At 39.2% G+C, this 12,934-nt stretch overlaps 1 protein-coding gene across 2 annotated transcripts in view; it reads left to right on the top strand.

Moving 5' to 3' along the window:
* The window catches only part of USP22 (ubiquitin specific peptidase 22), an 88,871-nt gene that overhangs the window by 30,437 nt on the left and 45,500 nt on the right, over positions 1-12,934 (top strand). Inside the window, exons 2-4 of one of the 2 annotated variants that reach the window (XM_054643455.2) lie at positions 1,560-1,692; positions 10,455-10,568; positions 11,121-11,165. In XM_054643455.2, coding sequence (XP_054499430.1) covers positions 1,560-1,692; positions 10,455-10,568; positions 11,121-11,165 — 292 coding nt within the window. The remainder of the gene's footprint in view (positions 1-1,559; positions 1,693-10,454; positions 10,569-11,120; positions 11,166-12,934) is intronic. The other variant, XM_054643456.2, reaches the window with a different exon arrangement.

Genomic DNA, 12,934 nt, shown 5'->3' with positions numbered 1-12,934 from the left:
TTGACAGTTCTGCAGCATTTTTCTAAAGATGGAAATTGTGCTGGTGGTGGTGAATTTTTTTTGGCCCAACTTTAAAATATTTCTTTCTGTAGGTGTGTGGAGTTCGATTCAACATTTTCCCCTAACAACTTATGATAACTTTGAATACACAACATGTGAGATTCAGAATTTAAGTCTTAATTTGTAGGAGCTTGAAAATAAATTACATGGTGGAACATATTGCAAGCTGCTTTGATGATTTTTTTTTTAAAAAGCCAAAAGTATTCTGAGAGAAAAATGCCAGACTAGAGAACAAGATTGTGCATCATTTATTCAGCAGCAATTTTAAGTCGTGGCAGACTGGGCAAATATTACTGAAGAATTTTGTGGGTTGTTTTTGATGAAATGCACTGCCTGGGTTAGATGATATCTTAGGATTTTAGTAATCCCAATTCTTATTTTTTTTAGTATGAAGAGAAAAGGGACTTTCTATATTGACAAGCAAAGAAATAGTTTTCAGATTAGGCTGTAAAATCAGACATACCTCTAAGTGTTCTTTGTAGTTCTAAGCTGTTACAGAAGTTCAGTTGCCCTCATACATAGGTCTGAATGTAGTTCTGAGATGAAAAGTGAATTTACTGCAAGGAATTTCTCCTGTATGTAACTTCCAGTCACATGGTATTGAACCTAAATTGCTTTCAATGTGGTTGAGTGAAAGACTTACTCTCAAAACTCTCTTAAGTCTCTTATTAAACAGAGAAATTAAAAAAAAATTATTGAAGTACTTTAGTTTAATGCTAAGAGATGAGTTTGGATGCAGTTGGCTTAGAGTGCTTCAAATACGATTAAGAGTTAAAAAGTCTATTAAACCTTCCAGTGACTTTTTTAGTCCTTAGGACTCACTTGTCAAAATATATTGCTATCATTGACTGTTGTATCAGGGGTGTGTGCTTATTAATTTCCAATGAATCAGGGCAACTTTCCTCCTGCCCATTCTGGGTAGTTTTGGGCAACTTTCATTGCTTTCAGCTCCTGGTCCAAAGCCAGTCTCAGAATGGCAGAGGCAACTTCTGTAACTCTGGCTGGTATGGATTTGATACTATGCCACTGTGCTTTGGACTAATGTAGAAGAATCTAATGAAGGAATCTGGCAGAATCTTCTAGCAGAGAAATGAAATATCAAATACCCCCACACATTTTAATGTTCAAGTTATGTTACAGCTCTTGAGAGCATCAAGGAGAGGTTGGTGGTGTAAAAAAGCAGAGTTCCTAACATGGTCCCACCACCCCAACTCCTGCCTCTTCACCCCTTAACCTCCCTGCTGGGCAGCTCCTTTCCCTGGGCTCTGCTGTTCACCTGAATCATGAGAGCTGCTCCCTGACTGGACTTGCAAATCTCTTGGACAAATGGAGGAGTTTCCTGTGTCATGTGCAGCTGCTGGTTTTGCACATGAGGACAGAACAATTTCCCTGCTGTTTGCAGCATTCCAGAGTGGAAGGGAAGGGGTGGCCATGAGAGCTGTGCCTGGGCTGGGGGATGCTCCTGGCACTCACAATCTGTGTCTGTGTTGCTGTTTCAGGCAAAGTCGTGCATTTGTCATATGTGTGGTGCCCACCTGAACAGACTCCACTCTTGCCTCTACTGTGTCTTCTTTGGCTGTTTCACAAAGAAACATATTCACGAGCACGCCAAGACAAAGCGACACAATTTAGGTGAGTTCCCATCCCAGTGCTGCTCATCATCCTCGCTGTTATCCCTCTCCATTCCAGGCCAGCAAAGTGATCTTTCCTTGTACTTACCTCATTAGGCAGAGAGATTAATTTTATTTGGGGTTTGGGTTAGTTTAGTGGTATTATTCTAAACTTGGTGCTTAAACATCCATTGCATCACTGTTAAGTTTATCTTCACAGCTTAAAATTTCCTTAGTGGCTTGGTATTTATGAATTAATGTCATATATAAAAATGTGAGGAGGCAGAGTTTTGGTTTGTTTTTTTTTTTAAGTGTTAAAAGTGGTGGGTTTGATGCCTGGAACTAGAACATTTATTTCAGTAAACTTTTTTTTTCAGGAGGTCATGCTCACTTCTTTTATTGCTGAGGAAAACACCCATCATTTCTATCACAAAGAAGGCTAATCAAGTAGCAATCAGAATTATTTAAACTGCTGAAGTTTGGAGGCGGGGGGAGTTCCTTCATTTTTCTGTGTTGGCTTCTTGTTTCTATTGGGGTCAGTAACCTAAGTAGTAACAAAACACTTTAATTCATATGGATTACCTTTCCCTCAACAGTCATAAAATGCTGGTTTCAAGGCCAACAAGTTCTGTTCTGTCATCTTTGATGCTATTTCATGTTCAAAGCCAAAAGCCTTTGGTTTTGTTTCAAATTACCTATTGCTTATAGTTCAGAACATTAGTGAGTTATAATGCAAAATCCTCATCCATATTAAAATTCTGTTTTAAAATGGATGAATATATAATTTTTCTCCAAATTAAAATACATTCTTGGTGGAGTTATGTAAGGAACAGGAAAAAAAAGGCATTATTTCATGGCATAAATTTCCTCTTGACCAGCGTGGCCACCATTCCTAATTTAATTTATCCTTAAGTGCTTATGGAACAAACTTTATTTTCCATGAAGACAGAGAAGCTCCAGAAGGCCAACAGAGCTGTGTACTCCTGTGCTTAAGAAATGGGTGTGTAAGTTTACTATTTATGGAAAAGATTATTTAAACCAGCAGATCGTTATAGTTTCTTCCTCCATATGTGTCAGGAAAGAAAAAAGATGAGGCTCAGTAGTGGTATAGTTTAAGCTTGTAAATGTCTTGAAAAACAGAATACTGGAAAATAGTACTGAAAATTCCATCATGGTGTGGCTGAGAGCCCTGGGACTGCTCAGCTCACAGGAGAGGCTCAGGGGAACCTCATGAATGGGTACAAATACCTGAAAGAGGGGTTAAAAAATGTCCTGGGCTCTTTCCTGTGGTGTCCAGGAGGCAAGCAGGACAGAGTGAAGTACAGGAAGCTGTGTCTGGTTATCACAAACTGTGAGGGTGACCAGGGCCTGCAACAAGCTGCCCTGAGAGGTTGTGGAGGGTCCATGCCCAGATTTATTCAGAATCTCTCTGGACATGGGCCTGGGCAGCCTGGATGTGCTGGGTGGCCCTGCTGGAGCAGGGGCTGCACAAGGTGACCTCAGAGGTTCCTACCAACCTCAGCCATTCTTTGGAAACTGAAAATACCAACCCAACCCTGGGTAACGTTTTTCATTGCTTTTTGCAGAGTGTGATCTCAAAGAGCTTTTAAAGTCAATTCATTAGCTGAATTTTTTTTGGAATCTCTACCAATGTGGAAGTGCAAATTATTTGAGGTAAACGTGAAGAATTTCTGGTAAAAGGGGTGTGTGGGTGTGTATATATATAGATAGATAAAACAACCTTTTGTGCTAATACTAGTTTATGGCCACATTTAAGGTTTAAAAAATACTGTGCTAAATTGAGACTGTCAGCAGTATTTACCTGTTTATCTGTGGACACTCTGTAAACACTGTAATATTTTTACCACTAAACTCACCATATTTATGGAGAACCTTTTAAAAAAGCTTTATAATTGCACACATTCTCAGCTGCTGTTTATGTATTTGGGAAGCTTAAATTCAAGTTATTTTTTCTGCAAGACAGAATTTGCTGTTGTCTGCTGTAGTGAATTAGCTTGTGTTTCCTTAAAGGAAAACCAAAACTGGATTGTGGAGGAGGGAGATTCTTAAAAATGCTCTTGCTTAGGGACTGTTGTGGTTATTGTCCTGGTGTTAGACAATTAAGGCTGTGTCAGAAAAGGTATGTCCCAAAAGGAATAGCCTTTAGATAAAAAGGGCAAGAGTTAATTAAGCCAAAGCACAAAATACTTTACTGAATAATCCCAAAAAGGATTCTTCTGCAGCTAAATATAAATTACTTGGTGCACAAATAAACATAATGTGAAGATTGTGCAAGTGACTGCTTGATTTCTAGTTTTGGAGATTCCTTTCTTTCCATTTTTTTAATGTATATTTTGGTGTTTAATTTCCAGCTGCATGTGAAATGAGCTTTGAAAATATTTTTGTAGTTTTACTAGTGCTTTTGGTTGCTTTTCCTGCTGCAGTTTTAGTTGGGAAAATAACATCTGATAGGCAAAAACAAGTTAAGTGCTTTGAAATTTCAAAACGAAGAGGAATTCTTTTAAAGCACTTGGTGACTTTTTGCTGAGCCAACATCAGTCTCCATGGAGACAGGCAGGAGCTGCACACTTAATCACAGTTGTAAGAAATACCATGGATTTCAGCTGTAACAGCTGTCTGAGCATGGCAGGGATGTGTTTGCAGCTCTCTGCTGTATTTCAGGAGGCTCCAGCATCACATTCCAGAGTGGTTTTAAATACATCCCTTCCCATCTCTGCCTGCCTGAGCCATATGAATCAGGCACTCACAGTCTGACTTTACAGGGGTTCCTGTGCTCTTGGATCTGCCTCCTGTTCAATGTATATTAATAATGCTGGACTTAATTTAATGTGTTCTGTGAGTTGTGGATGTGGGTGATGGGTAGGTGAGGTAAGATCCAGCTCCAGGAGCTGCTTTTTTTATCTCTGCATTGCTCAGTCCCTCTCAGTCAGCCTCCAGGACAGTCTGATACTCCCCCTGGGCTCTGTGTGTCTTTTGTCAGGAGTTGTGAAATGCTGAGAGCAAAGTCCTTACTGAGCTCCTCTGGGATTTTTCCTGGTTTTGATCCTGTCAGATATTTCCTTTTCCCCACCTCTAGGAACCTGAACAATTTTTACCTTTTCTTATTGAAACTTTTGTATGATTCTCAATATCACCATCATACTTCACAGTTCTAATGTGTCCGTTTCTGGTGCCAGCCCTTTGGATTAAGAAGTTTGCTGTGCTAATGACTTGCATTCTTAGTTAATACTTCCATGACTTCTAGTTTGTGCTTCTTAACCTGCTGTTCAACACAGAGCTGGTATTTTTACTTGGGAGTTAAATTCAGGGACTCCAAAACTTCTTTTCTAATTGGTGTCTGCCCCTTTAGTGGGTGGAGTTTTACTCTTGGTGCTATTGCCTATTTGCTAAGTAACCTGAAATCCTTCTGGAGCTATTTTGATTATCCTAAATGAATGTGTGCCATCAACATACTCTGTCATCTTCCTAAATAATCCTTCCACATCAGGTTCAGCACCTGGGGAATCTGCTGGTGGATTCTATCCTTGTAAAAATTGATGGTCTCTTCCTTATCTTTTCTACAGCTGCTCAGTGAAGGAAAATACACAATAACTTAGTCCCAGAGTAGCAGAAGCAGGAAGATGTCTGTGAACAGTAGCTCTAAAAGAGAAGAGAGGTTGGTACTATAAAGCTCATCTCAAAACTGCAGCAGTGATTAATATATCAGTTTTCTGACTGGGACTGAAAATTCCTGGGCAGACACCAAATGAAGTTTTAGTGTTCTTTCTGAGTGAATATTTTCTGTTGTTGTTTTTTTAATGCCCACACACTGTAGCTGCAGAAAAACCCACTGCTATAGGGCTTACAATCCATGTATTTCTGAATGGAGTCAAGGAGCTGGAATTAATATTCCACTCATAACAACTTAACATAAAATGCTTTGACACACTGTGGTTCCTGTAAATTAACAGTTAAAAGCACATTTTCTATCTAGATTCCATAGGGACACCAGGACATTTTTTTCTTCATCTTATCTTTCCTGGCTTGGATTCATATGGAGTTGTAGGATGATATTCTAAACCATCACAGAGTGTACAGCACAGGGCTCCTGTACAGTACAACCCATTTGGCTCCTGGTGTTAAGTGGTTTGCAGGATAATATTGGGTGCTTGCCATGTTTGGATTGTAGGCAAAATGAATTTAAACATTCAAATTCTAGATCCATATGGGGCCAATAGGCATCTTGAAGACTTCAGATCCACAAAAACATTTCCCACCTGTTGACTCCTGGTTTGAAAAAAGAAGTAAAAGCAGCACTAATGGAATAGTTCTGCCTTGAGTATTAGAAGATACTGAATGTGAGAGGGAAGGATAGTGCTTGACTATGACTGTAGTTTTTAATGTGGATTAAAAGATTTTGGCAACAGAAGGAAGTTTGGGGTTCGCTTTTGGTTTTTTTTTTTTTTTTTACCCTGACAGTAAATACCTGGAGTTCTCAATGGCTGGATCAGAATTTAGCAGGAGTAGTCCCTTTTCCACCTCTTTTCCTCCCTTCTTACCAGTTCAGGAATTCTGAGCTGTGGTGCAGGTTCCAGGTGCCAGGAAATCAGGAGGAAGGCAATCAGATGCCTGCTTTGTGCTGATAGATCAGACACAAGATGCAGTGGAGAACTGGCTGAAGTTTAACAAATCACTTCTTGGGAACCTGAGCCAATTACCTGGAATGAGTTTAATGATTAACACTCAAGGTGAGAAATCAGGCAGCATGAATTAGCTTTGGATGTTGGCTTAAAATGGTCTGGAAGAATTGCAAATTTGGCTTCTTTTGTTACAGAAGTTGAAGGAAATGCAACAGACAGTGTTGATTTGAGGTTGATAATATGGCAAGACTGAGTCACAGAAATTCACAATGGAATTAGTTTCAGTACAGGTAAAAACTGACCTGAACTCTGAGTTGCTGCTGGAGGTTTTTTTTTTCTACTTGAGTGCACCCAGTGATCCAAGGGAGATGATACCACAACATGATTCACAAATGTCTCCCATCTGATAAATGGTATCAAATATTATGGTAAAATCCCATTCCCACTGAGCAAAGTCAGTTCTTTTCACCTGCATCTTTCAAACACTGAACCTCCACGTTTTTTTACCTTGATGAGATATGCACACTCTGGATGTGGCACACTTCCCTGCTTTTGTTGTATTCCCATCCTGACTGGTCTCTAACATTTTCACAAGGACATCAGTGGATATAGTTGGAAAAATAAAGCACTTGGGCTTAACTAAAACACTTTACTTGGCTCCCAGATACAGTTTGAAGACTTTTTGCTGCCAGATTTAAACTTGCACCCCAGAGCTGTTGTTTTTTAAAACTTAGTGTTCCTTGCACCATAGATAAAGTTGTTGTTGTTCCTGCATGATCTTCTGTGCTGCCTTCTTGTTTCTCCAGGCTGATAGTTTTATTTTTAAATGAAAAATAAAATATATTTTCATTCCTCTCCTGGGTTGCAGCTGCTTATAATTTTATATGTAAAGGAGTCCGAGGAGATCAGACTTTAAAGGAAGGGAAGCTTGTTGTCAGGACAGAAGGTATAAAAGCAGAGAAAAATGTTACATTCCAGGAGGTCTTTTCATTCTTAAATTGCTCTGCCTGTGATCACCAAGCAGGTACTTTGAATTCCTCAACCAGGAATGTAGATTGATCGAATTTAATAAAATGACATTGTGATTCTTTTAAATTGCTTTTTGTTCTTCCTTGTGAAAAAAGGTAGATTTCTACTTGCTGTATATTTTATTTTCCAAGGGTAATAAATTCTGCCATGTGTATTAAGCTAAAACTGAAGTTCACTGATTTCATCCCTCTGTACCTTCCTGAGAGAAGGGTTGGAGTAGTTTTAGGAAATGCAGATCCTGGAAGTTGGGAGTAGCAGCCATTCCACAGGAGCTTCCTAAAAGAGATGTTCATTGTGAGGAATGTGGGGCATCCTGGTAGACTTGGCAGTGGGTTAATCCAAAACACCTGGGCATTATTCCTAGGTTGGTAGTTCCCAAACTTTTTATGAATTTGAGGCCTTTTTGTTAGTTTTGTGATCTAAAATACCAACACAAATACCAGTGCTGAAGTTTGCTACGTGTGCATTCTCATGCTTTACTGTCGTGTTTTTTATGGAATTTTCTGGCCAGGTGTTTCAGTTTGGGATAGAGCTTCATGGCACTTTAGTTTAAAACAAAAAAGGTTTAGCCTAAGAAAGAGGTGAATATGTCTCATTGCCCCCAGTCCTTTGAGGGAGAAAGTTTTGTGTGGACTTCGTCCTTGGCGTGTGGTAACTTCAGTCAGTGCTGAGGAATTGCTTGCTTGGGTAGAGTTTCTGCCTGTAAAACAGTCCCTTCAGTGCTTCCTCTGTTCTTCTTCACCTCAAGACAACCAGCATAAGTGTATTTCAAGGGAAAAAAAAAATCAAATTACATTCACCTGAAGCAATTAACTCCCAAACTTTCCTAGTGGGCTCTTTTCCTGAGCAGCCGTGTTTGGGTTCCATGAGAAACTCCTGCCCTTGCTCCATGCTGTGGCCAGGCCTGTGAGGCTGCCTTGGCACTGCTGCTTGAGGTAATTTGTCCAAAACCCCCTGCAGTCATTAAAAAGACTTTGGAAGTGTTGGCAAATGTACAACTGCATTGTTCCCATAAGTGTGTTGGAGAGAGGATATTTCCTCAAGAGTCCTTAATCAGGTGCTGGACAATTACAGCTTTAACTCCACCAGTGTTTCTGTGAAACTTTCTGATCCTTTACACCAGAAATTCCTTCTGCTCTCTTGTTGGTTTAGATCTTGACATCTCTATTTCATTGCTCAGGCATGTCAATCCAGGAGGAAAGGAAAAGTAAGGAATCCTCTGAGCACAGCTATGCCTACATGTTCTGATGGTAAATTACAGCTATTAGTGCCCACAGAGTCCTTTTTATTCAGTATTCTGCCAGCCCTATTCTGTTACTTAGGGGCCTCTTGGTGGGATGTTTTAAAAGTATGTGGAGAACAATATTTGGGTTTGTGTTTTTACACCAATATTTTGGATTTTCTGCAGCTTTTTTTGTAGAAAACTCTGCAAAAGTGGTAATGCAATAAGTAGTGGAGTAAATATTGTAGAACTCTAATACTCTGTAAGTTGTGGTATACCACCTCTGCAGTTGCATAGCGTTTCATTACTGATCCTCCACCACAGCTCAGAGTCTTGTCTCCTTTTGGAGTTTTCTGCTAAAGGAGTTTATTCAGTCCTCTGAGCATCAGGGTGAAATATTCTGGTGTTGGGACATTACACAAGGTAATGAAAATCCTGAATTTGTGACTTTACATGAGGTAACAGTCCTTATCCTCTTCCACAAACTCAGTGGTCCAAAGAAGCAAAACAGAAGAATGGAGCACATCAGCAAGATGAAAACTGTTTAAAGTAATTGGGGATTATTGAATAATAGGAGAAATAACAAACAGTTGACATAATCATTGAAAAGGTGATTTTAAAAGAGAGGAAAGAGGAAAAACACCAGCTTGCAACAGACTAAAGAAGAGGGACAGCAGGTTGTATGGGGGTAGAGGCTGTGAAGGATGGAGGAGATGGGGTTAGAAAGGAACTTTACCAAAAACCCTCACCACAAGCACTGCCCCACTGCCAAGGCAGCACAGAGACTTCACCTGTGTTTGCCTGCTGAGATCCATGGCAGAATTCCTGCTGCATGGCATGTGGTTTGGCTTATGGAGCACTTCAGAGTAATTCCATGCTGTTTCTTGCAGGCTGCCTAATGTGGTAATGGTTTCCTGGGTTTAAAACAAGTTCCCATTGCAGTAAGACTGTTCTAATAATGCTATTATCTGGAAATAAAAGGAATTAAAAAACAAAATAAATGAAAGCTCTACACTTGAGGGAGAAGGATGATGTATTTCTTAGCTGTTTGCTGGTGCAGATTGTGTTTTAGTAAGATTTGTTAGTGCTCACAGATTGTTAACTTTCCTGTGATTGTGGCTTTTTTTAATATCTATGTATTGAAAATCAGCAGTTTACTATGATTACTTTGCACTTTTTCCATGGTATATGTTGGAGTAAAATGACATTTCTCAGTTAGGTATTTATTTTGTTTCTTGGCTTTCTTTTGTTTAAGGTTGTGCAAGAAAAATATTTTTAACATTGGTCAGTGTTCATTTGTTTATTCTGAAAGGGTGTGTGAAATGAAAAATTGAGACAGAAGTAACCTGTGGCATAAACTACCCTGGAAAACCTTTCCCCTGGAGAAATAGCTTTGAATTTGCTGTGCTGTCTTCTGTTGGAGCCTTCATCTGTATTTTAAGTAGGTGCTTCCTAATTATTTTAATGGCCTTGAAAAGAAACGGCTGAAGTCTTAGGAACAGACAGTTCAGACTCATATATCAACTCTTACAGGGTGGTTCTGTGTGTGTTGTAGTCAGTCACTGTCCTGATGCCTCTTGGTAACTCAGGTGTTTGAAAGGTAAATTGTGGGTTACAAACAGCCTGAAGGCAGCTGATACTTTGTTGTCCTGTGCAGTTTTCTTGCTGTGCCAGAAGCAACTGAATAACTCACACTGAAACTGGAAAAATGTCTGGGTTTTTCTCTTTTTTTTTTTGTTTTTTTCCCTTCCAGATTCTAAGGTACAGATTTTTCTTCTTTTGTGGACTGCTTGGAAGAAGGAGTGCCTGACTTGGAAGCCTGCTTTAAAATGCCTTCTGGTTTATGAACTCACATCTTTTTTCCTCCTCCCCAACTTCCCTTCTGTTTTGCAGCCATAGACCTTTTGTATGGGGGTATATACTGCTTTATGTGTCAAGATTACATATACGACAAAGACATGGAACAAATTGCCAAAGAAGAACAACGAAAAGCTTGGAAATTACAAGGTTTGGTTTTCCTGCCTGAATTTCTTGTTTCTGTTTTTAATCATACCTGTCCCTCCCATTTGTTCAGTGGCAAAAAAAAAAACACTGAGGGGAAGAAAGAACTCTTTAGAGAGAGTAGTGTAGGCAATGGGAGAGAGATGTTCTTCCTTTCCAGGAGTCAGACTGTGGGTTTAACACGTGCACCACACCTAATTGTAGCAAAAATATTTTATCTTTAATTGCAAAAAAAAATACAGAAATATCTAACATTAATCCTGCAAAAAACTTGCATATCAAAAGTTAGATCTGTATTAGGTAGAGAATGTAACAGTCTGCTCCTTTAGGCTTATTTACGTGGTACAGGCAATAAATCTGTTCCCCTCACATGAAATGCCACCCTTGTGTGTGATTTTTTTTTTTTTAACTTTTTTTTGAAATAGATCATTCCAGCTTACTTACACACCTGTGCTTTCAGGGTACACGCACAGTATCTATGTAGAAATATTTACACACAAATATATGTACACACATTTGTTTTATTCAGTTTGCTTTCCCTAATTTTTTCTTTTTTAGCCTTCACCCCAACAGTGGTTTCTCACTACCAGTGTACAATGACAGGTAAGAGGCGTGGGCTGGCGACGCACCTCACTAACAAGCGTCCCTTTGCTGATTATCCTGCCATTCTAGACATGAATCACAGCTAAGAATGCCAGTTTTATCGTGCAAATCGTTTTCCTCTTGTTTGGATATGTTCCAGTGGTTGAATAATTGCAGCAGACTTGATTTCATATGCTCTTTCCTTGGTAGAATTCCTCCAAAACAAATCTTTTCTCTCTGTTGTTTTTTTTTTTTTTCCTGTTTTGTTTTTGTTTTGTTTTTTTTTGTTTGGAAAGGAAATATCATTTATTCTAAACTGAGTAGTTTGTAAGCATCAGTTTTAAAAGCTTGTCATCTTCCATTTCCAGTGGCCTCTGGGGGGTACGTTTTCTTAAAGTGGGAAAGTCTGTATTTGAAGACAGATAACTTCTGTCTAGTAATGTCTCTTCTGGAATCCATGGCATCCTGTTTCAATGTGACAGCCTTAGTCAGGGCTGATATGACTTCAAACCATTCTTAACCTCATTCCCAATTTTAAAAATAGCAGCTAACATCGTATTAACGAGAGCTTTTCTGCTGGCTCGGAAGATAGCTGCCTTCACTTGGTTCCTACTCCAGATCCCAGTCTGCTTCCTGCTCGTTCCCTCTTTGAGGGAAGGGAGTCAGGGGAAAGGAGGATAGTGAGTCCTAGAACAAGGAAATACACCTTAAAATCTTTTAATACAAAGCACTGGTTTTCAAAGCAAGACAGAATGGGAATAGGTTAAAAAACCTTTCATCCAAGCTCTGCACCTATTCTGGAAACTCCTTCAAGTCTGTGTTTGGGCCACCAAATGAATCAGCTGCAACAACAGATCTTCATTATTCCATAGAAGAGGAAACCTCCCAGTTTCTTACTTTTAAATATGCAGATTTAAAGAGTAATTTCTTAGTTATCAATTGATACACTTGTGCCTTGTGGACTGAGATGCAGCCACTTTGTCCTGCCATGGACATCAGCCTGCTGTAGTTTATATTCCAGGGAATTACAGCTACAAGATTGTTCCACTGGTCATCTTGGACCACAGAGTTGTGTAGAGAAGGTCAAAGAATCACCCAGAGGAACTGTGAGGCAGGAATCCTCTGTACTGATTAAATGACTATTGAATGGCACATTAAATATATATATATATATATATATATATACACAAATGCATATTTGTGTGAATCTGCACATTCCATCTTCTGTCCCTGGAGAACTAATCTGTAGTGACCAGTGAAGATGGCAAATCAAGGATGAGACAACAACACTTCAAATTACTGGAGTCTGCAATGTAGATGTTTTTTTTTCTTTAAAGTCATGGCATAGGTTTTTATGTCTTTTACGTCTTTTTATTATGAAACCACATATGTCCTCAAAAATTTATCTAAGGAATGAGAAATGTACATGGGAGAAAATAATGGAGAACTATGTCTGGTTTTTTTTCCTTCTCTCTCTGTTGTTCCAATCTCTGTGCTCCCTCCCTCTTGTCATCTCAAAGATCCCTTCTTGCTCCAAACTGAATGTCAAGAGGAGCACAAACCCCAAAGTCAGTGTCTTGGGTTTATATTGCTACCACAGTGTTAATTTACCTCAGATCTTGTTGCCAACTTCAGGAACTTCAGAAGTGAATCCAGTCTGCAGAAACTGATTGGCTTAAAAACTGAAGGGTAAATGCAGAAATGTTCAAATTTGTCTCCACAGTGCTTGAAGGGTGTTAGTTTATACTTTAATAGATGCTCACATAACAACATGATGCCTGGAGAAAAAA

Source organism: Agelaius phoeniceus, chromosome 16, assembly GCF_051311805.1.
Source record: "Agelaius phoeniceus isolate bAgePho1 chromosome 16, bAgePho1.hap1, whole genome shotgun sequence".
NCBI lineage: Eukaryota > Metazoa > Chordata > Aves > Passeriformes > Icteridae > Agelaius > Agelaius phoeniceus.
The sequence above is the reverse complement of the archived record's forward strand: the minus strand, read 5'-3'. Positions and strand labels throughout refer to the sequence as shown.